This window comes from Danio aesculapii, chromosome 21 (assembly GCF_903798145.1).
Source record: "Danio aesculapii chromosome 21, fDanAes4.1, whole genome shotgun sequence".
Classification (NCBI taxonomy): Eukaryota; Metazoa; Chordata; class Actinopteri; order Cypriniformes; family Danionidae; genus Danio; species Danio aesculapii.
This window is the reverse complement of record NC_079455.1, coordinates 11,430,666-11,456,296: the sequence shown is the minus strand read 5'-3', so window position 1 is coordinate 11,456,296 and position 25,631 is coordinate 11,430,666. Positions and strand designations below refer to the sequence as shown.

The following is a 25,631-nucleotide window of genomic DNA, read 5'->3' as shown; positions in this document are numbered from 1 at the left end:
TATCCTGCTGAAGAATTTGCTCTCTCTTGTGGTTTGTAATGTAATTGGCAGCACAAATGTCTTTATACATCAAGCTGTTGATGTTGCCATCCACTCTGCAGATCTCTCGCAAGCCCCCATACTGAATGTAACCCCAAATCATAATCTTTCCTTCATTAAACTAAACTATCGTCTCTCCTATGGTTGACACTAATGGTTGCTGCGTTTTTCATCTTGCAATGACTTAAAAACAAAACTATGATCTCTCAGTGTTGACTGTAAAATGCCCGCTCAGCACCTTCCTACACTGCAGGCATTCAAAAAAAACACGTCACTACCAATGCGACAACAACAGCGCACTGGACATGCATTCTAAGTGGTGTTTTGAGGCACCTTGAACACATTCAACCACATAAACATTTACACTACAAAACTGAAGAATGCACAGATATAAATGCGTATTTTTAGAATAAGAAACGTAATCAGATTGAGTCTCTTTAGAAATGATCACAATTTGATACAAGGGTTATGTTTTTAAAATAGATGTTATAGTAAGTGTGTGGGAAAGAGTGACAGAGTGCACAGAGGTCCTAGACAATTTAAGCCCAGTTTGTACTTCTGCGATAAGTGATAGCCGTGACCCACGGCCCATGCCTTGCACGAAGCGGTGTATTTATACTTCTGCATACTGTTTGTATTGCTCTTCCGAAACGCTAACTGGCAGCGAGTTTTTAGATTCCTCTGTGTCCATTTTTTTCTCGGGTATTTCGTTAATTTCTTAACGTTACCTTAATATACAAGTTCCTAAAACTCATTCAGAGGTGGAACCAGCGGAGGTGCAACAACTTCAATTATTAGGTAAACACAAAACAAAAGTTTCCAAATGGAGTTCCTTCGCAGAAATCGAGAGTTGTAAACACCCGCTCCAACGAGTTCACACAGCTCTCAGCCTCGCCTCACACATCAGCACTACCAAGCCGAAAAATGACAGAGCTTGCGCTACTCATTGTTGCAACAAGTGGTTAAATTTTTTAAAAGCTCCGCATTAGCGTCAGCCACGGCAAGAAATATGCAGCTACTCGAAGGCTGCGCCGGACCATACGTGCACTCAACGCAAAAGTATAAATTAGCCTTTATGGGCCCAGCAATGGGGTACCCAGGGATAACCGCCCCCACCCTCTGTTCTTCAATTACGAGATCACTAATGTTATTCCAGTCTCCCCGCTCTTCACTTACGAGATCGCTAATGTTATTCCACTCTCCCCACTCCCCGCTCTTCTCTTACGAGATCGCTAATGTTATTCCACTCTCCCCGCTCTTCACTTACGAGATCGCTAATGTTATTCCACTCTCCCCACTCTCACTTACGAGATCGCTAATGTTATTCCACTCTCCCCACTCACCGCTCTTCTCTTACGAGATTGCTAATGTTATTTCACCCTCCCCACTCTCACTTACGAGATCGCTAATGTTATTCCACTCTCCCGACTCCCCGCTCTTCACTTACGAGATCGCTAATGTTATTCCACTCTCCCGACTCCCCGCTCTTCACCTACGAGATCGCTAATGTTATTCCACTCTCCCGACTCCCCGCTCTTCACTTACGAGATCGCTAATGTTATTCCACTCTCCCGACTCCCCGCTCTTCACTTACGAGATCGCTATTGTTATTCCACTCTCCCGACTCCCCGCTCTTCACTTACGAGATCGCTATTGTTATTCCACTCTCCCGACTCCCCGCTCTTCACTTTCGAGATCGCTATTGTTATTCCACTCTCCCCACTCTTTTCTTACGAGATCGCTAATGTTATTCCACTCTTCCCACTCTTCTCTTACGAGATCACTAATGTTATTCCACTCTCCCACTCTTCACTTACGAGATCGCTAATGTTATTCCACTCTCCCCGCTCTTCACTTACGAGATCGCTAATGTTATTCCACTCTCCCCACTCCTCTCTTACGAGTTCGCTAATGTTATTCCACCCTCCCCACTCCCCGCTCTTCATTTAGGAGATCGCTAATGTTATTCCACACTCCCCACTCTTCACTTACTAAATCACTAACGTTATTCCACTCTCCCCACTCCTCGCTCTTCTCTTACAAGATCGCTAACCTTATTCTACTCTCCCCACTCCCCGCTCTTCTCTTACGAGATTGCTAATGTTATTCCACTCTCCCCACTCTTCACTAACGAGATTGCTAATGTCATTCCACTCTCCCCGCTCTTCAATTACGAGATCGGTAATGTTATTCCACTCTCCCTACTCCCCGCTCTTCTCTTACGAGATTGCTAATGTTATGTGTTACTCTCCCCACTCCCCGCTCTTCTCTTACGAGATCGTTAATGTTATTCCACTCTCCCCGCTCTTCTCATACGAAATCGCTAATGTTATTCCACACTCCCCACTCTTCACTTACGAGATCACTAATGGTGTTCCACTCTCCTCAATCCCCGCTCTTCACTTACGAGATCGCTAACGTTATTCCACTCTCTCCACACCCCGTTCTTCTCTTACGAGATCGCTAATGTTATTCCACTCTCCCCACTCCCCGCTCTTCACTTACGAGATCGCTTAGGTTATTCCACTCTCCCCACTCCCCACTCTTCACTTACGAGATTGCTATTGTTATTCCACTCTCCCCGCTCTTCAATAACGAGATCGCTAACGTTATTCCATTCTCCCTACTCCCTGCTCTTCTTTTACGAGATCGCTAACATTATTCCACCTTCCCCATGCCCCGCTCTTCATTTACGAGATCGCTAAAGTTATTCCACTCTCCCCACTCCCTGCTCTTCACTTACGAGATTGCTACTGTTATTCCACCTTCCCCACTCCCCGCTCTTCACTTACGAGATCACTAATGTTATTCCACTCTCCCCAATCCCCGCTCTTCACTTACGAGATCACTAACGTTATTCCACTCTCCCCACACCCCGCTCTTCTCTTACGAGATCGCTAATGTTATTCCATTCTCCCCACTCCCCGCTCTTCACTTACAAGATCGCTTACGTTATTCCACTCTCCCCACTCCCCGCTCTTCACTTACGAGATTGCTATTGTTATTCCACTCTCCCCACTCCCCGCTCTTCACTAACGAGATCGCTAACGTTATTCCACTCTCCCCACTCCCTGCTCTTCTCTTACGAGATCGCTAATGTCATTCCACCCTCCCCACTCCCTGCTCTTCTCTTACGAGATCGCTAATATTATTCCACTCTCCCCACTCCCTGCTCTTCATTTACGAGATCGCAAATATTATTCCACTCTCCCCGCTTACAAGATCGCTAATGTTATTCCACTCTCCCCACTCCCTGCTCTTCACTTACGATATCGCAAACATTATTCCACTCTCCCCGCTTACAAGATCGCTAATGTTATTCCACTCTCCCCACTCCCGCTCTTCACTTACAGGCTGCTAACGTCATGCCCATTCCCCTGCCCTCCACTTTTCTTCCAAAGGGGGGCCTTCATGGAATTTTTGTGCATATGGTCCGAAATTGCTAACTACGCCCCTGCATGTGACACTCATTTTGTTGACTGAAATGGCATGCTTTTCAACAAAAGCATAAACAAAAACAATTCATGGGAACTGCGCAAGAGATGCTGATAAAACAGCTACATTTCTAATATCAAATATATAGTCATATTGTAATTATTTTTTTATGGAAAGAACTGCAGTTTACATTAGATATATTTTACTGTAGAATTTAAAAAATCACTTATCCAATATTCAAAGATTTTACAATTATATCATGATTTTAGTTAATATCATAATGTTAATTAGTATTCCAGTATTTATAAAGTTTTTAAACATGAATTGAGGTGACAGAAATCAACAACAGACTGTTAAGAGAACATTTAAACAAAGTTTTAATCTGGATGGCTTGTCTGGCACGCCCTGCAAGATTAACAACATGTCCTTTAATATTTAAGATTTAAATTAGAAGATGGACAGAATGTACTTTACTGTTCATTTTTTAATGCATTCGACCACATGAGCATCTACATCAAGAAACCAATCAAAAGGAATTTGTTTTCTACTAGCTGTGGAAGTGGTCAAAAGTGGACAAGCTCAAAAAGTTCTAAACCCTATTCACACCTTAAGTTAGTGTCATCCAATCAACAAAAAAGCATCTAAATACCAAGTGTAAACAGTGTCCTAAATGTCTTCTATATTCAGCCCTTACGCAAAAGACAAAAAAACCCATATAAAGAAAAAAAAATCAAGTTCAGCCTGGAGAAAACATGGGCCTGTTCAAGAAAGCATGCCGAGTTCTCCACCTTGGTAGTTTTCCCATAAATTGAGTCCAAAAGAAACTGATCTACATTATGGTCGCTTTGAAGATGGTCCCCACCCAAATAACACAATTCACTGACCTTCATAATATGTTCATTACATTTAACTGGGCTTCGCAGAGCTCATACAAAGTTAATAAACCAAAAGGAGCCAAGCAAAACACGTCCCTGACTTCAGACTTTGGGGTGGCATCAGTGTGTTAAACAAGAATTAGCGTTTTTCCACTGGGATATATGGGTGGGGTTCTCTCATTAAAAAACATTCAGCAAATTTCATTCAGCATTTTTTGTGCGTTTTAATATTTATTACAGTACAAAACATGCATGGTGTCTTTCGAGGGAGCTTGAAAGTCAAGAGGCGAGAATAAGGGCAATGGAAAATAATAAAAAACAAGCTGGATTGAAACATTTCTCTCATGGGACTCCACTACACTTCAAGCGAAATTGAAGAATTGATGTGACGTATTTTCAAACAAAATCAGGCCAAAACAAAGCTGGTTTCAGGAGATCAAAACAGCTTGTCCAATCACACTTTCTATTCACATTGTTCCTCACGGCGCCTGTTTAAATGGCCTTTCTTCCCATTTTACACTTGAACAACTAAAATAATGCTTACATGCAATTATTTATTTTAATTATTATAAGCCCACATGCTCGTATATTTTGTTTTGATGCACCGCATCAACACCTTCTTCACCAATCAAACAGAGTTCCTGAAGTTACAGTAGGGGATCACAGTTTCACTTTCAATCAATGAAGAAGCAGACGCACCAAGGCAAGGGCTGTTTCTCAATTTCAAGAACGCTGAGAACAGACATGCGTTTTTGTGGAGAGCAGTCTCGCCAAGTTACCTTAAAAGAACAAACTCTGGATACCGTGAAAACACAGAACGTACTGTGAGAAGTGAGATGCTGCAATCATCCTCATGGTCACATGAGAATTTTTTTTAAACATTACAGCATTCATACAACAATTTATTGTTTTTCCCTTGTTCAATTTATCTAACATGCCCAAACTCCTTACAAATATACCTTGCCCAATACAAATAAAATAGGTTTAAATATGAATTTTAGCAAATAAACACCCTTAATGTATTTACGCCTTTATTAAGATTTTCGTGTTAATTTTTCCTTTCACCTTCTCATTTAAGGATACTCCTGAGACGAATAAGTTATATCTCTAGGGTTGTAACCAAACCGTGACCCGGTTGAAAATCGATTCAAATATGTGATGATTCAAACTGGTAGAAATATTGAACGAATCATGATACATTTTATTGAACAGAGGGGATGCTGTGTCTACAGGCTTTACCTGCACATCAGCGGCGAGCAAGAGGTGGGACAGCAGAGTAAAAGGACACCGGTGAAGTGCGCCAGACAAAACACAAACTGTGAGCAAATACTGCAAAAAGTCGTTTACTTACACTAACAGAACAACGAATATGATGCACACAAACTTAGTGAAAAACTACTGGCACAGACATTTATATGCAAAAAAAACTTCTAATAATAAGCCAAACCATGCAGAGCGGATGACTTGCAGCTCCGCTTGCTCTGAAGTGTGCTACGGAGATCACACGGAGCATCAGTGTTTTCATAGCGAAAGTGTGAAGATGTTTTTCAGACTGAAAGAGAAAGTTGTGTTGTTACAGAACCAGGCATTAGATTATTTTTCCCTCTCCTTTTCAAATTAGTTTATTCAAGTTATTCAAGGTTATCTCTTCTTAAATGTATCACACTGATACTTATACTAATTGATTATACAGGTAATATTAAATATACACCTTCATAATCATGTTCAACTCCTGTCACTATCATACTATATAATTAGTAATTATATAATCAGTATTGGCGACGCAGTGGCGCAGTAGGTTGTGCTGTCGCCTAACAGCAAGAAGGTCGCTGGTTCGAGCCTCGGCTGGGTCAGTTGGTGTTTCTGTATGGAATTTGCATGTTCTCCCTGCGTTTGTGTGGGTTTCCTCCGGGTGCTCCGGTTTCCCACACAGTCCAAAGACATGTGGTATAGGTGAATTGGGTAGGCTTAATTGTCCGTAGTGTATGAGTGTGAGTGTGTAAGGATGTTTCCCAGAGAGGTTGCGGCTGGAAAGGCATCCGCTGTGTAAAATTGTGCTGGATAAGTTGTGGCGACCCCAGATTAATACAGGGACTAAGCCGAAAAGAAAATGAATGAATGAATGATAATCAGTATTTTATGACAGTGGCCAGTCCCCTGGGTCAGAGGACCTATTGACCACCTCTGTGCACACTGCTCTCTGGTTAAGGAAAGGCTTTCCTCTCCACACCAGCCATCTCAGTCCCTAGTGAAAGAGTTTTTTCATCAGCTGAGGACACTGTAAATGTACAAAGACCTCAGCTTATGCCAGAAAACAGAGATATGCTGATATTTCTTTTTTAATGTAAAATCCCAGCACAGCTACAGTTTTAGTTTGTTTATATTAATCATCTTTAGTTTGTTACTTGTTCTTAGGTTTTTTTTCTCTTAATTATGGTTGTGGCAGAAAATATATTATTTTGCAAAAAATGTGCAGCATTTAAGAAAAAAATTTTTTTTTTTCACCAAAACTTGTTTCAAATAATTTAGTTAAAACATCATGACTAAATTGTATCATGAGATTAGTATCGTATCGAATCATGAGTCAGGTGAATCGTTACATCCCCAATCAACGCAGATGAAAATCGCCCTAGTTTAAATTTTTTACAAGTAAATATCTGGTTCATTTCCTCTGTTCAGTCCATCAAAGTTAGAAACTCACAAGTCAACACATACAAACTGAAGTGAAAAACTGAAGTGTAATTCTAATTGATTTAGCACTGACACCATTTTAACTGTATAAAGTGCTGTAGAAAGGGGCACACAACAAGTCAAAGAGTTGACTAAACGATATTACTGCTGCTAGTTGACTACTGCTACAAATAAATGTTGTTTAATTTCTATTTATTGATTGGTGCATTTATATCTTGATTTTACAGAGGCTGCATTTATATTTCTCCAAAGATTAGATTTTTCCACCAAAAACACTCTGACTAATCTTTCCATGTTTCACCTCTCTTAAAGAGGTAATTAACAATGTTAAAAAAAAATCATTATTTACTCGCATCATTTACTCGTTTCTTTTCTCTATTAAATGCAAAAGATGACATTTTGAAAAATGTTGGAAACCATTAGCCCTTGACAGCAAACATTGAAAAAAAAATACTGACAGTCAATGGTTTTCAGCTCGTAACAACACCTCCCTGACTTAAAACTCTGGTGTGGCATTAGTGTGTTAAGCAATCATTAGCGTTTTTCCACTGGGATATTTGGGTGGGGTCCCAACATTCTTCAAAACATCTTTTTGTGTGTTCAACAGAAGAAAGACCCTCATACAGGCTGGAGAGTAAGTGACAACAGTATTTTTATATTACTTAAGGAAGGTTTAAACAGGAAAAGATGAGTCCAAAGTTTGAGTAGAAATCTGAACTTTGTAGTCCAAAGATAAAGACAAAAATTATGAACCAAAGTGTAATACTAAGTTTAGGGGTTTATTGAAATCCCTAATCCCAAGTATGAGCAACAGGAAAAATTGTTTTAGCAAGACCACTAATAACCAACTCTGGTATTTGTGGGAAATATTGGCTCCAATGGTTTTGTAATTTGTCCTACTTAAAAGTTCAACACCACATCAAGAGCTGATGTTTCTTTCAGTGAAAATCAGAAACCTCAGAAATAAGTCAGACTTTAAGTCGTTTACTTAGCAATTCCCACTTAACACCTTTTTAGTGAGGGCCGGTAAGATATGCTTCATTATCTTCTTTAATAAACAGTTTAAGCTCGTTTCTGCCTCACCCTGAATTCATCTATTGTGTCTTTTCAATGCATGTCCACATGTGTGGGAAGAAGCAGTGTCTGTATGCTGATAAATAAATGGCAGTGGCACAAAACTATAGGAGGGTGAGACTGAGGGTGTGACCGTCTAAAGGAAAAGGGCAGATCTACTCAAGTCTGATGATCAGCAGTGCCTTATGAACACTAGAGTCCTGGAGGTCCGGTGTACTGCAGATTTTGGCTCCAATTTGCCTCAACACACCCGCAAGCTTATTTCTAGAAAGCCTGGTAAGAGCTTGAATAGCTAGCCCAGATGTGTCTGATTGGGGTTGAAACTAAACTATGCAGGACACCGTCCCTCCAGGACTGAATTTGGGCACCCCTGACTTGCAAGAAGAGGCATGAGTTGATCCAATTTTTGCATTTCCACTTCCGACCAACTGCAAAATGGCATCTTCATGACTACATATGAAGTGCAATTTCTACTAACACTTTTACAGTTTTTTGGGAGATAAGCTCATTTTACCACTACCCCGAAGTCAAAAACTTTACAGCTTTACTATTTTTGGTCTGGCGGGAGCACTTTTAGCTTAGCTTAGCATTAAATTGGATTTTAGACCTTTAGCATCTCACTCAAAAAAAAAAATGTTTTATAATTTTCCTAAATATTGACTCTTATCTAGTTACACTGTGTAATAAGGCTGACAGATAATGATTTAACTATGAGACAAGCTTTCAGCTTTAAATAGGAAAATTGTTTTTGGAGCGAGATGCTAATGGTCTAATCTGATAAATGATTTATGCAAAGATAACCTAAATCTGATCTCAGACCCAGAGATTTGCTGAATGAAATAAAAAAAAAACAGTAAAACTCAACTGCTTAACTTCAGGTGATTTGTAAAATGAGCCTACTTTCAAAAAAGTGTAGTCTTCCTTTAACGATGGGTGTTCCTTAACAAGTCTTTTAGTCATATGAGGAAGAAGGAATGGAAAATAATTGGAAAATTAGACTTGGATTTAGTGCTCTTATAGAAGCCTGACAACAGATTAACATGTTTAGATTTGGACCTGAGAGTGGTAACAGTTGATGTTATAAATAACCCCGTGCATCAAATCGTCATTACTCATGTACTCAGTGTCACATGATTCTTAATAAATAAATAAATAAGCATGCTGGTTTGCCACTCAAAAAACATTTCTAATGATTATCAAAACTGTTAATATTTTTGTGATACATTTTTTTTGTATTTTCAATTGTGAATGTTACAAACAAACTAAATAAATATTTTGTTACCTCTCTATTAATTATGCCTGCCTATTTAGATGTTGGCTGTTTATCAATACTTGTATAGTACATATTCTGCATGATTTATTCTAATACCTAAATTATTATCTTAATAACTTTTAATAATAAGCTGCAAATTAGGAGTTATTGAGGCAAAAGTCTTAGTTAATGGTTTATTGATAATGAGAACTGACCCTAACTAATGACTAAATTGTTATTAGATTAATACATTTTATTTAAATATTTATTAATAATTATTATAATAATTGATGCACTTTTAATTAATAATTCATAATGTAAATTTGTAATAATAGCTTTAATTCAAATCTTGAAATAAACTAATTAACAAATCAGAAATAAAACTGGTAGCTCACATCTACACACAAATTTGCTCAGATTAGTTAGCATCGCATCCACAGTAAAGTTTTTACACCAAATTAATGTCAGCTTGCGCATAGTGTCACTGAAATTAATGCACAAGCCAAACGTTATGATGGGTGCTCTAAAACTGTACATTTAGAATTTTATGTTGTTGCACATTTGATGTTGCGTAAGCTTATTCTACTTTTGTTTTGTTTTTTTAAGTTCGCTAGTCAGAGAACAACTGACATTATACTGTGTGCTACACTAAAACAAAGGGATAGTTCACACAAAAACAAAATCATCATTTTCTCCTTCTTCACTTGTTCAAACCTATTTGAGTTTTGTTCTTCTGTTGACCACAAAATATATTTTTTTAATAATTCTGGTTGATGACTTTCACTGTAAAATATATCTGTTAATTAACAGATTTTGTGATTCACACGTGTTTTCCATTTATTTACAGTTGTGAATTACATTATGGGACCTTGATCTCTGCTCTGTCAAATTTTAATGTTGAAAATAAAACTAACTAACAAAGTGACTTTTATTGACATTTTAGTAGTTTGAAATACTATAATGTATAAAAAATAATATAGAGAGAAAACCTAGACCTAGAATATATCACTTTAAAGTATTAATAAAAGTCTCTTTTTTTTAACTTTTCAAGGTTAACAGTTGTTGGAAGAAAGATCAAGGTCCCATAACACAATTCAAAAGCATAAAAAAATGGGGAAAAAAACATGAATCACAAAATATGGAAAACTGCTAATTGTTTAACAGTGTACATTAGGGCTGCACAATATATAATTTCAGTATCGATATCGTAATGTGTGCATCTGCAATAGTTACATCGCATAAATCTGCAATGCTGAGTTGACGCTGCAGTGTAATTTTTACATTTACATAAACAACAATAAAGCAATCACTGTTTGTTTAACTTTTATCTTTGCTTTAATGCATTTATTTATGCTTGTAATTTGTTTATTACATGAAATGCACAATTTACTGCATCCCAATCAACTCAAATTAAGACATTTGGTAACACTTTAAGGACCAATTCTCACTGTAACTGTAAGTAGTTGCTAGGTTATTGAGATATTGACTTCTTATTAATACTTATAAAGCACATATTCTGTATGATCTTATTCTACATCCCTAAACCTACCCAATACCTAAACTACCTTATTAAAGAGCAAATTAGGAGTTTATTGAAGCAAAAGTCATAATGGTTTGCTAAGAGTGAGAATTGAGCCTTAAAATAAAGTGCAAAGCAAAACGCTTTTAAAATAGTGCTATTCAGTCATTTGCTGGAATTGTACAAATACTATATATCGCAATATACAGTTGAAGTCAGAATTAATAGCCCCCCTAAATTATTAGTCCCCCTGTTTTTTTCCCCAATTTTTGTTGAAAAGAGAGAAGATTTTTTTCAACAAATTTCTGAACAAAATAGTTTTAATAACTCATTTCTAATAACTGATTTATTTTATCTTTGCCATGATGACAGTAAACAATATTTGACTAGTTATTTTTCAAGACACTTCTTTACAGCTTAAAGTGGCATTTAAAGGCTTAACTAGGTTAATTAGGTTAACTAGGCAAGTTAGGGTAATTAGCAAGTTTTTGTATAATGATGGTTTGTTCTGTAGACTATCGGAAAAAAATATAGCTTAAAGGGGCTAATAATTTTGTCCCTTTAGGAAATATAAAAAAATAAATTAATTCAAAGGGGGCTTAATAATTCTGTCTTCAACTGTATTTTGCAGAAAAACAAAATATCGCAATGTCAGATTTTTCTAATATCGTACAGTCAAGTTAATGGGTATCATCAACCAGCACTTTTGAAAACATCTTCTTTTGTGTTCAACAGAAGAACGAAACTCCTAAAGGTTTAAAACCACATGAGGGAGAGTAAATGGTGTGGTAATTTTCATTTTTGGAACAGCATGATAAAGTGAGACTAACTAGGGCAATTAGTCGCATCCATCTCACCTGATCCCTCTGACCGGCCGTCGCTCCCGATGAGTGGGACGGTGATGGCAGCGGTGGCCATGCCGTCTGTGGGAACGGTTGTGTAGACCACCGGTAAAGACTGCACAACCACAGGGATGGTTTGCAGCTGGCCTAGTTTACTGGGCATGTTGACAGAGGGTATGGTGTGGATGACGTGCAGGATCTGCTGACCCCCAACCCCTTGCGTGGACGCCAATATAGAGCCCTGCGACAGCACCGCTGGGATGGTGGCGCTCGCCGTGATGTTTTGGGGAGGCAGGTTTGCAGGGATGGAGGTCGCGGTGGCTATAGGAAGCGATGGACGGGGCTTGTTGAGTGAAAGGTCCACCGGTTCAGTCTGGTCGGCATCAACGTGTTGGGTGCTGATGATACAGAGCGGTGGAGGCGAGGACTTGATTTTGAGGTCTGTGGGCTCAGGGCAATCGTCTAGCGGCTCTTGTTTCTGTGGAGACACAAAAATAGAAGAGAACTGAGAAGAAAAAGTGGCTATGAGGGAGATAAGGAAGGACTGTGGATGAGCAAACGAGGCGAGGAAGGAGATTAGGAAGGACAGAAAGGAAAGGGAGGGTATGGAGCGCTCTCGCTCAGCTGTGCGGCAGCTCCACAAAAACACAGGAACAATGGCTGGCCAGATCGGGCCTCCACTCTGCAGAGGAGAAGGCCTGGACCTGGCGTGATTCCAGCTCAACACAGCCAAGCCCAGTCACACACAATTATACACACACATGCTCAACACAGAGTGAGTGTGTGTGTTTTTGTGTGTGTGTTTGTAAGCTACACCCACTGAATTCCCCCAGTACTGAGACTTATAGGGATAGTTCAACCAAAACATTTTACTTAAATCAGATCTGAAAGATGATATTTTGTTGAACGCTAAAGACAATTTATTTTGAAGAAAGCTGGAAACCGGTAACCATTAGCCATGTTTTCATCTATATCTTTTTATGCACATTTTGGATATGCGCATAAAAACTGCTTACTGGAAACGGCAAGATGCACATACATTTTGAAAATGCGCATAAAAAAATGAATGAAAAAAAGTGAGTAGGATAAACTTTTTACCCGATAAAAGAAAATGCACATAAACTAGCATAGAATTTTCCAGATTTTCCAGCATGCGCATTAAAAAAACTTATGTGATATTGTTTGAACAAATAATGATAATAAAAATGGGGACAATAGGACAGTATTAACAAACCAGCAGACCGATCACATAGTAAAACATATGAAATGTTGTTTTGGTCTTTCTAAAATCCCTTAGACAAAATCAGTCATCAAAGGGAGTTTTATTAGTATTACTACAGTATTATTACCAGTATATTATAACAGTATTATTACCTCCAGAACTGTCTTAAGCATCTGCGCTACCAAAGAGCATCTCAAGCCTTCTGAGTTGCAAGTCAAAAGGACCACAGCCCTTATGCAAGGATGTTGTGATTCTATGTAGCTACGAAAGGTAAGATGTTGCACAGCAACATTATGATGTGCACATCTGCAATAGTCACGATGTAAAGTAAGGATCATTTTGACCAGGGACAGGATTAATTTGTGGATTAATTGCAAAATTTAACAATTATAAAATGAAAACATGCATTAGCTCATTTGCATGCATTTTTAATACTGGGTCCTCATCAGACACAAAGAACCTCATGGCTTGATCACCCGATTACTTACGCAAATTTTTGGCTTGAGCTATTTTAAATTTGTGCAATAGACGCGATTAAGGTGAATTCTGTGCATTCACCGCACACACGTCACTCATACATTCCGTTCACCTAACTGCATGCAACAGTTCACCCCAAAAAAGTGAAAAACCTCTTTGAGAACATCAATAAAAGTAATACCTACAAAAGAAGATAATTTTAGAAATGCTGATGGCTGGCACCTATTGACTTACATTGTATTTTTTCTTACTATGGAAGTCGGGTGCTAGACAGAAAGAAAGAAAGAAAGAAAGAAAGAAAGAAAGAAAGAAAGAAAGAAAGAAAGAAAGAAAGAAAGAAAGAAAGAAAGAAAGAAAGAAAGAAAGAAAGAAAGAAAGAAAAAAAGAAAAAAAGAAAGAAAGAAAAAAAGAAAAAAGAAAGAAAGAAAGAAAGAAAGAAAGAAAGAAAGAAAGAAAGAAAGAAAAAGAAAGAAAGAAAGAAAGAAAGAAAGAAGAAAGAAAGAAAGAAAGAAAGAAAGAAAGAAAGAACCAGCAAATGGAACCAACAAAATAAAGAACCAATGAAAAAAAACAACCAACAAAAGAAACCAACAAAAGAACCAACAAATAGAACCAATGAAAGAAAGAAAGAACCAACAAACATAACCAATGAAAGAAAGTACCAACAAAAGAGGGAAAGAACTAACAAAAAGAACCAGTAAAAGAAAAAACCAACAAAAGAAAGAACCAATGAAAGAAAGAACCAACAAAAGAAAGAAAGAACCAACAAAAGAAAGAAAGAACTAACAAAAAGAACCAGTAAAAGAAAAAACCAACAAAAAAGAACCAATATAAGAAAGAAAGAACCAACAAAAGAAAGAACCACAGAAAGAAAGAAAGAAAGAAAGAAAGAAAGAAAGAAAGAAAGAAAGAAAGAAAGAAAGAAAGAAAGAAAGAAAGAAAGAAAGAAAGAAAGAACCAACAAAAGAAAAAAAAACTAACTAAAAGAACCAGTAAAAGAAAAAAACAACAAAAGAAAGAACCAATGAAAGAAAAAAAGAACCAATGAAAGAAAGAATGTACCAACAAAAGAAAGAATGAATAAACAAAAAGAACCAATAAAAGAAAGAAAGAACCAACAAAAAACAAAGGAAGCAAACAACCAAAAAAAACAAGGAAAAAACAAGGAAAGAAAACCTCAGTTTTAAAACCACATGAGGTAGAATAAATTAGCTAAATTTTCATTTTTGAGTGAACTACCCCCCTAAACATTCCAAGCCAGTTTAAAGCATTTAGTTGCAAAATATTCAAACATTTGCAGCGTTTGAATTAAAACTACCTTTACATCTTTTGTGAGGGTTTCGTCAACATCTTTAACAACAAATTTACTCAAAGCCTACTCAAAATTACCTACAAACTACAAGACTTTTTCAATACTCCAACATAAGTATTAGCAGAAACACTACTAAACAGTTACATCTCTCTTAAATCATTAGATTTCTTGTCAATTCATTGAAATGTAATGCAGTCTTTAACTTTGAAGCATTCACACAAAATGATAAGGACTTAAATGTCAAAAATCACATAACAACAAATTGTCATGACGTCTAACAAGCAACAAAACAAAAAGAAAGAAAAACTAAAGACAGGTACAGACAGAGGTTGTGTAACTAAAGGAAACGGCTGAGAGAAAACCAGAGCGAGTGGGCCGGGGTGGGAGCCAAACACACACAGAATAAGGGGAGAGTGGGTGGGAAAGGCCTCCGGTTGTCATGGAAACTGGGAGGTATATCAGCTGACTCATTTTCTCTCTCTCTCGATCCCGCCCACCTCTCGCTTTGGCTCTCTATGGTTCTCCACCCTGCCACCTCATTCTCTCTGCATCCCCACCCTTCAGCTGCTCCGCCTTTCTTGCAGTCTTAAGTTGTTTTCCACTGCTCAAACCTGAAGAAAAGCACGTAAAGATGTAGTGCCAGAGTCGGAAGGACGACATCAATAAGTGACCCAATTATCGCTAGCATGCTGTGTGGGATGTTAATTGAGTGTGCTCAATATCTATTAGTTGTAGGAAACGACTTGTGGTGGAGAGAGCGAGTGTTGCAACAGGAAGCCTTGTGGCTCTCCTTATCAAAACCAGTTGTGTTTGATTTGGCTGTTTTTATGACAACATTTAGATTTGTTGATGTGTTAATGTATTTTCAATGTCACACCTGACAAATTATGAATTTAATTAGTATCATCATCATTAAAAATTAAGTAAATGGTTAAACATTTCGTTGTCTTCCATGGAGCTCTTGTTATATAAACTGCTTTGCTCATTTTTTTTAATTCTTGAGTCAAATCTCAAAACTGTCCCATGGTTTGACTGTCTCAAAATTAGTTTAATAAATTACAGCTCTTATAAATGAAAAAAAAATTGTAAAATCATTAATAAATACCAGAGGACTAATTTTTACAACTGGTTCTTTTAGTAAATCATATCCATCCCATTCATATAGGAAATTGACGCATTATGTCACAGAAAACCATATTATCTGGGGTGACACTACTACCTGACAAAAGTCTTGTCGCTAATCCAAGTCTTAGGAACAACAAATAATAACTTGACTTCTAGTGATCATTTGGTATCAGAAGTGGCTTATATGAAAGGCAAAGACCTCTATATTATTCTTATTTACCAAAATAAAATATGATCATGCCTTGATTTTGAATTATTTAATTAGGACAGTAAGGTCTGACCTTGCTTAGACAAAACTTAACAGAAATAACGTACAGTATAGAATATAAAGTCATGGAGCAGTGGAATTAAAAAAAGAATAAATATTGTGTATGACTCCCATGAGCTTGGACGACTGCATCCATACATCTCTGCAATGACTCAAATAACTTATTAATAAAGTCGTCTGGAATGGCAAAAAAAGTGTTCTCACAGGACTCCCAGAGTTCATCAAGATTCTTTGGATTCATCTTCAATGCCTCCTCCATCTTACCCCAGTCTTGCTCAATAATGTTCATGTCTGGTGACCGCACTGGCCAATCTTGGAGCACCTTGACCTTCTTTGCTTTCAGGAACTTTGATGTGGAGGCTGAAGTATGAGAAGAGCTTTAACCTGCTGAAGAAGTTACCCTCTCCTGTGGTTTGTAATGTAATGGGCAGCACAAATGTCTTGATACCTCAGGCTGTTGATGTTGCTATCCACTCTGCAGATCTCTCGCACGACCCCATACTGAATGTAACCCCAAACCATGATTTTTCCTTCACCAAACTGATTTCTATGAGAATTTTGGGGGTCCATGCGGGTTTCAATAGGTCTTCTGCAGTATTTGTGATGATTGGGATTCAGTTCAACAGATGATTCATTGGAAAAATCTACCTTTTCCAAATGATTAACTAGAAGTCGTTATTATTTGTTGTTCTTACAACTGGGATCGACGACAAGACTTTTTTTGTCAGGTACCGTATGCTAATTTTAAATCAAGAAATTTCACTGAAAACTTAAACTAGTTGGACAATCTAGAAATGTGACTGAAGCCCCCTGTGAAGCCTATGATGTGCACCCGTTAATTGTTTTGTCTCATTATCTTTTACCTATTTAACTTTTTTGCAACAGTTACAAAAATAAGTTTTGTTGTCCATTGTTGTGACACTCGTATTTATTGAAAATGTCCATCAAGTTTGACAAGTCATGGAGAAAAATTTTGTAATTATAATTTGATATAAAATAAATAGAACAATATAAAAACAAGTGTACAACAATGACGCTAAACCGCTTTCATGGTATCTGTATTTTATTAAGAATTGTGTTTTTGGCATAGTCTGTCCATAGGACATTAAGGTACAAATCAGTAAAAATGTTTTTTAAAAACTTTGAAAGAATTGATAAAAGTGGGTGATCCCTTATATTTTCTCAAACATCAGATTAAAAGGACTTAAGTATATCTATATTTCTTCAAAAATAGTTTTACAAAAAAAAAGGATTTTTACTGCCTATTTGTCAACTACTCATCATAATAGTTCTCAATTATATTTATCAGCTAAAATTGACAGTTTGCTGCATCTTTCTAGAAACAGTATTATATAATTACTGCTATTTTTCAATTATTTATCCTCTCAAAGCAATACTATGTTACAATTATGAGTAGTAGAGCCAAATACAGACTTAACCGCTTGTTCTACTTTAATGTGTCAACCAAAAGGTTATGCCATGCCTACAATATGGTACAGTGTGGAATGGCGTGCCACAAAAAAAAGAAATACAATAAAATAAAATCATTTTCAATCAACAAAGCTCACTACAAACCAAAAAAATGCCCATAAGCTACACACTTTCGAATGCATCCTGTAAATTTCTGATGTGGGTACATTTTTCTAAATATACTGAAGTATTAAAATGATCACGATTTTGAAAACTCAAGGTAAGTCCTGTGACATTGCAATTATCTGTTATTTAAAGTCATGTTTATAAATATAAAGTTAATTATTTATTTCTATATAGAATTTAAAATGTGTAATTTTTACTGTTCATTTGGCACCATTAACCCTTTAGATAGGCCTGTGCAAAAAATGTTTCTGGCTTTTGTATGGAGTTCTATAGAGTACAACAGCAGATTGTAGCATGTGTGCATAAATACACTGACTATGTTCTGAGAGCTGAGCTGCTTATTGTGATTTTCTCAGACATATAAATATCAGTGTGCAAATCTCTCTCTCTCTCTCTCTCTCTCTCTCTCTCTCTCTCTCTCTCTCTCTCTCTCTCTCTCTCTCTCTTTCTCTTTCTCTTTCTCTCTCTCTCTCTCTCTCTCTCTCTCATTATAATGGAAGTTAATCATGGGGCAAAATAACACCAACATAACAAAAGGGTAGTCAATTTGCCCAAATTGTATTGTAGAATTTTTTTTTTTTTTTTTTTAATTTTCAGAGCATTTTCCCAAAATATGTGTCAAAATAAGATTTGTCACCGAAAATGATTCCAGGTGCTAAAACACAGAGATAATTTTGGCCAAATTTAGCCTCAAAATCACCCTAAAGTGGATGAAAACATCCCCAACAGCACAAAAGGGTTAATAAGTGAAGAAAAACAAAAGATTCAAAATGAACCAAGAAGTCCAGAGATAAGCATATGAGTTCAGACAGAATAAGGAACTACTGATGCTAAAGGTTGGCAGCACAGAGAGAACTCCTCCCTGTTTCTCACAGTGTAGAAATGCAGAACAAATTGAGCGAGCGAGAGAGAGAGGCTGAACTGTTAAGAGTATCCGGCGAAAATCCTTCCGTTTAACATTGTTAGGAATGATGGTCTGACAGCGCTATGACTCTCCACTGACCTTACCGATGGCCATTAATGGGGAAATTGACCATTAATAATATTCCCAAGTGAGTTCACCAAGTTTGCATGCCACCACAAAACCGAGAGATGAAAAAGCTTCGTTACAAATTAGGTTTAATAATCAATAACAAAAGATTCATCTTGACTGGTAAAGAAATATGCATTCTGGATTAAAATTTAACAATGTGAAAAACAGCCTCTGTTACTGAAATTCACTGTTTTAATAAAGGATGACTGTGCTGCACTATGCTTAGTAATTGCTGAGTAAAAATAATGCTGCACCACCGAACAGGGTTGATCTCCTGTATGTACTAGAGACTTTTTTTAAAGATTCTTGATACCACACCCCGTCGAACATGCTATTAAACACTTTGTCAAACATTAATATACAGATTGACACAATTCTGTGACTTAAAGGTATAGTTTACCCAACAGTAAAAACAAACTGTTCATTTACTCACCCTAAAGTTGTTCCATACCTTTATAAGTTTCCCTTTTCTGTTGAACGCAAAACAAGATCATCTGAAAAATGTTAAAAACATGTAACATTGATTTCCATAGTATGGAAAACACATACTATAGAAGTCAGTGGATACAGGTTTCCAACATTTGTCTAAATTATGACTAGGATTTTTTGATAAATATTGCAATATGAATACATTTCACAAGATGGTTTGAATAGCTCTATTTGATGGTTTTCTGGGGAGTAACAGTATTCAGGTGCAGAAATTGAGCAATCACAATGCAAATAATGCTTTTTCTTACTTTGTTTACTCTTGTTTCTAGTAGGGCTGCACAATATAATAATGTTGAGTCTGGATTATAATTGATCGTTTTGCAAGTGTTTTTTAAGGGTTTTTTTGTGATTGTGTGGAATTTAAAAGTATTCAAGCCTAAGAAACTGTACCATTTGTAACTTTAAAAATTATTAATTTTATTGAACTGTAAATGCAATGAAGACAGTATTATTTTAGTGCAATACACTATTTACTAACTAGTGTGTATACTTCAGCCTCCACATCAAAGTTTCTAAAAGAAGGTCAATGTGCTTCGGGATTGGCCAGCCCAGTCACCAGACATGAACATTATTGAGCATGTCTGGGGTAGGCGGCATTGAAGATAAATTCAAAAGGGGGAAAAAAAGACTCCATGGAAAACAATAAAACACAGTTTGTTTTATTTGTATCTTTTTCGTTATTGAATTTATCTATAACTGTAGATTGACAATTACATTTCTGCAGATGAATTATTTTACAAAATCATCCCAATCTAAAATTATGAATTCTTTCCAGAGATATTAAAGTCATCTAGTGAAATTGTTCTTATATCGCAATATATATCGCAGAACAAAAAATATAGATTTTTCTCATAAAGCAACCCTAGTTTCTAGTCCAAATATCTCAAATTCCTTAGCTTAAGTAAAAATATTGTTTTGTTTTCACCTTCAAAATATTTTTCCTTAAAATAAGCAAAATTATTAGCCAGTGGGTTAAGTAGTAAATATTAAAGATTAAGAGATTTTATTTTCATTTTGAATTGTACATGGTTGGAAAAGAAACAAGACAAAAATTCCAAGTGAGAATTTTTTTTCTTTTTGCATAAATCATTTAAGCAATTAAAACGATTCATCTGTTACACCTCTAAACGTTGTAATATTTTGTACCTAAACGTTTTAAACTCTCTTAAAATGATTAGTCACAAGTCTTAAAAACACTTTTCACTTTGTCATGGTTAAACTTAGCAGTGACTCTACAAATCACATGTGATCTGTGGCTCCTGGTCAACTATAATTCAGACTCAACATTGCAATTCTTGCGATGTGACTATTGCGGATGTGCACATTGCAATGCCTAAAACATATATTGTACAGTCCTAGTCTTAAATATCTTATTTTGTGTTCAACAGAAAAAAATAAAGTCAAACAGGTTTGTGATAAGTGAAGGTTGAGTAAATGATGACCATCCCTGTGACCTATGATTTGGACAATTAGTTTGAAAATGGATGGATGGGTACTGAGAAATTCAAACAATGACTTGCAGCCTGCATGTACTGGTATTCTTAACATCCCTACAGCTATAAACATAAGTCTGGTTATGTGGAGATCTGCTCATTAAGCTGAAAACGAATATTTGGTACTTGCTACTGTAAAGACCTTAAGCAGTACGACGTCTGTCAGATTACATCAGGAACATACATAAGTGCCAATTTTGTTACATCAATCCAGTCTGCAATCTAAACTGACCCAAGAATAGAAGTGTAACAATACACTCAAGTCACCATACCCATCTCGATACTGAACTCACAGTATTATGTTGATATTTTATGCTATAAAAAAAGTTGAATATTAGTATTATTGTTGTTATTTCTTAAACATATGGTTAAAAACACAATAATAAATAAGCAGCATGCACAACTCTCTGTTATAAGAAGAATAACTCGCATAGTAATCATTAGCTGACAGTTTTCAATTGTCGTCACACCATTAGGAGAATCGCCAAGTCATGGGTTGAGTAATTTATCTTTTTAATACAAAAAACAACAACTGATAATTGTTGTGCAATAAGATATATCATCACTGACCAATGCAAGACATGGCTGGGCTGTGCTTCTGCAGAATTCATTCAGTGAAAGAATGACTAGAAAGGAGAAATGTATGAATTTGTGCTGAATGGCATCATAGATAACAATCTATGATACATAACAGAGCTGTCTGTATGCTTTGTATGCTTTTTATACAGTTTCAATTCTAATTTACAGGTTAAGTGCAATTAAAGTATAAATTAAAATGTAAAGTATAAAAAGCAGAAGTGAACGAATAAATTTTCCCTACCAGAAAATATTAATCAAAGCAAAAAACAACACCAAATAAAATATAAAGGCAGACACTTACGAGATATAAAGCTGTCACTAATGACTAAATCGCTGAGGAATTACCAAAAGATAGATGTAAACATAGCCGAATTGATGCTCTGACAGGGACATGGGGGTTTTAAATGACTGAAAAACAGGTGCAGGTGCAGTATATGGATCGCAAGTGCCCACAATATACAGTTTGTGATCATATCTCGGTTTCGTTCCATTAAAATCTGATCCAAATATTCATAGCTTAAAACAGATGGAAATATAACTGGTTTGTGCTGTGTTTCTAAGAAGATCTCAGGTAAAGCTGAGTATGGGACCACTGTACACCCTATTTGTCAAGTATGTACCCAATAACGTTTTAAAAACAAAACAGTCACCTTGAAATTATAAGGTTCTATCTACGTTCTGAATGATTTTGAGATATTGAGCTTCAAAGTTTTTGCATTTCATAGCAAACAGTATGTGTAACATTTGTTTTTTGAATAAAAAGCCTTAAAATGTAAACAACTTATAAAAAACATCCCATAATGTAAATAAGATGTCATTCAATAAGAATATGTCAATAACGCAATTTTAGATAGAACCTTATAATTCTAAGGTGATGAAACTCATTTCTATTGTGGTCCTTGATGGCAAGTCCAAAAGAAAGAAAAACTAAATTAGTGCAATCTCCTCTTATTTTTTGATTAAATCTAATGTGTAAAATTTGGGTGAATTATACTTTATAAATTCAGTAAGCTGACTCTTGGGGAAAAAATCTTAATATTACAAATCATTTTGTTTACACTGTAAAAAATAAATTCGTAAAATTTATGACAATAAAATGGCAGCTGTGGTTGCCAGTACTTTACAGTTAAAAATCCGGTACAAAACTGAAAAAAAATTAAAATTAAAATTTCTCATTTTTAAGGTAAACTACCATATTTTAATAATTTATGGAGGTAATATGTCTGTATTTTGAATTACCAACATCTACACAACTTTTGTTACACAGTTAGACACATTAACACACCCATATGCAGGTGGTGATGAGGAGGTTACCAATGCTCATCACAATCAACTTTTCCCACAAGCAGAACAGTGGATCAATATACAGAAGGTGCTCAATGTCATTCACACAGCTACTAAACACCAGTATGGTAACACGCATAAAATCAAAGTCATGAAATAAACATTGTTTATCAACATTAGATGTAACATAAATCTCTAATGTACATAACTGATGGGGAAACAACAAAAAAAATCCATAGTAATGTCAACAAAAAGCATAAAAAGTGATGTGCCATACAGGTAATTCTGGGAAAGTAAATTTACAGTTATTCGCCGTACATACTAAGGAAACATGCAGTTAACCAGGTTACGGATTTGTACTGTAGCATTTTTACAGTTTTTTACCGTTGAAATCATGGCCATTTTTTACAGTGTACATTAGCAATACACATCGGCGCATTGTTATTTTCACAATATCTTGATATTACGGTAGAGCTGATAAACGATATATCGATTATATTGATGACGATTATAAGCTTTGGACATTTTTTTACTCGAAACTGATCCTAAGTGCCAATCACAAATCAGAAATGTGCAACATCATGAATCTATAATTGTGTTGATATTAGAGATTCATCAAATTTTTAACCACTGAAAATTATCGGCCGAAAAAGGGTCATGCTGCGCCACTCAGTTTTGTTTAGTGTGCTCGATTCACTGTCCTGCCAGCAGTCTCCGCCTTCAGTCATGGTTGGGACGCTCTTTAAAAAGTGGGAGAATTAAAAACTTATATCGAAATATGTATCGTTATCATTCAATACAGACAAGAATTATTGTTACACACCTACACAAGAAGAAGATTACTGACAAAAACATCAGCTTTTCCAGTACACTGCCCTAGGTTCATAGGCAGACCAGCTCCACTGGCTTCTTTCATCCCAGCCACGTCTATTCGATGTAAATTCGCAGGCTTGATTCATTCATCACTCAAAATATCAAACTCAAGGGCTTCTAAAAGCCTGCTGCAGCTCAGCATTGTATGTTGTTTATAAAGGCGAGTCGCTTAGGATTTTGCTGGGTGTGGTGTGCAGATACAGTTGATAAAATATAGGAGTGGAGGAAACAGCAGCTGAGGGTGATATTAGCGTCTGAATTTGCAGCCTTGCCCAGCATTTGAAAGGGAGTGTCATGTAGCCTCTCCCACAAACAATTTGCTAGCTACCCCGTCCAGGGCCTCTCCATCCTACCAGGTTACAATGCCACGCTGTCCATGAAGACCCACTCAATAAACAAACAGTGATGTGTATTTGAATTACCTGGCAACCACATACCCGCAACTTCCTTCTCACAACCGCCTGATGTATCAGATTGCACAGGTAAAATCGACAACAGATCTTAACGGCAATTCCAAGGTACTTTTTCCGAAGATTAAATACTTGAATGAGAATGGCAGCTGTCCACGATCTGTTTACAGATCTCAACTAAAAGCAGTTCTTTAATAAACACAGGTCTTTATGTGGCACTGGCTGGGTAAAAGCACATTAGAAACAGAGAAGGCCGTGTGTGTATGTGTGGAAAGAGGACAAAAGGGTGAGCATCACATTTTTGTGTACAAATGGTCCTGTTAGCTCCCTGAGTGCATGTTGGGCATGTATTGGGCATGTGGATGTGGGCATGTGTGTACCCCTGCAGGTATGCGGTCTCTTATGGCTTAAGGAGTGTATTGTGAGGGAGTGGGAGTGTTGTGAGGGGGTGGGGTAGTGTGTCAGTGTATGTGTGTGTTCAGGCGGAGGGGTGTGGGGAGGCTACATCACAGTCGTTCCAACTCCCGCCAGAGCCTCGTTACCATGACTACAGCAGAACGGAAGCCTCCCTCGATATATATCCTATTAGGGCCTTGGCGAGACTTGGAAAGAGAGATAGAAGGACAGAAACGAAAAGGTACAAAAGGAAACCAACACAAAGTGAAAGGGAGGCACAATGTCGAAGGCAAAACGTTCAGATACCTTCCAGAAGGTGGAATAGCCTGTGTTCATGCTTCTTTTTTATTGTGTTCTCTTGTATATTTAGTAAAGAGAAAAGTCTTTTGAGTTGGAAGCGTGATAAGTGGGAATGTCTATTTATTTTAAATAGCTGTCTAAACAGTAGTGGCATGGTGCCTCAGTGGTTAGCACTGTCGCCTCACAGCAAAAAGATCGCTTGTTCGAGTCCCGGCTGGGTCATTTGGCATTTCTGTATGGAGTTTGCATGTTTGCCCCATGATGGCGTGATTTCCACCGGGTGCTCCAATTTCCCCCACAGTCCAAAGACATGAGCTATAAGTAAATTGAATAAATTAGATTGGCCGTAGTTTATGTGTGTGAATGTTAGCATGTTTGGGTGTTTCCCAGAACTGGGTTGCAGCCAGAAGGGCATTCTCTGTGTAAAACACATGCTGGATAATTTGGCGGTTTATTCTGCTGTGGTGACCTCTAATGAATAAAGAGACTAAGCCGAAGGAAAATTAATTAATGAATGTCTAAACAAGACAGTTGTTCTTCACAAAATACACTTAATTGGTTGACTTCACATAAAATTAAGTTACATGGGCTTGCAAAGTTTCCACTTATTTTATGTTAGTTTTGGAATAATGCCTAAAAATTCATGATGGAAATGTCAATACGTGCAAAATTTTTCAAATTAGCTTTAAAAAACATGCGCACAAATGAGAAGCAAAACGTTTTCATTCGATAAGATAAAAAAATGTGCATAAACTAAAATGGAAACACACTAACCAAATAAATTCCAGCATGCAAATAAAAAAGTCATGTGATTTTGTTTTTCGTTTCATGTGATAACAAAAAATGTGTGCAACAGGACGCCATTAACCCTTAACGTGTACAATCAAACTGGTGTGATCAGACTAGGAACATTCAAAACGCACGTCATCAACTGCTAAATTCAATTCTTGCTTGTGCTAAGGTAGGTAAGGTTTTAAAACAAATAACATTTATTTTAGTTTTTTAGACATTCAAATGCCTATAAGTACTTGTAAAATACATCTATGA

General features: G+C 36.7%; 1 protein-coding gene across 2 annotated transcripts in view; it reads right to left on the bottom strand.

Annotated features, from left to right (window-relative positions):
• Window positions 1-25,631, bottom strand: part of klf8 (Kruppel like factor 8) — a 71,500-nt gene that overhangs the window by 14,076 nt on the left and 31,793 nt on the right. For both annotated transcript variants that reach the window (XM_056445721.1, XM_056445722.1), the window contains exon 3: window positions 11,743-12,205. In XM_056445721.1, coding sequence (XP_056301696.1) covers window positions 11,743-12,205 — 463 coding nt within the window. The remainder of the gene's footprint in view (window positions 1-11,742; window positions 12,206-25,631) is intronic.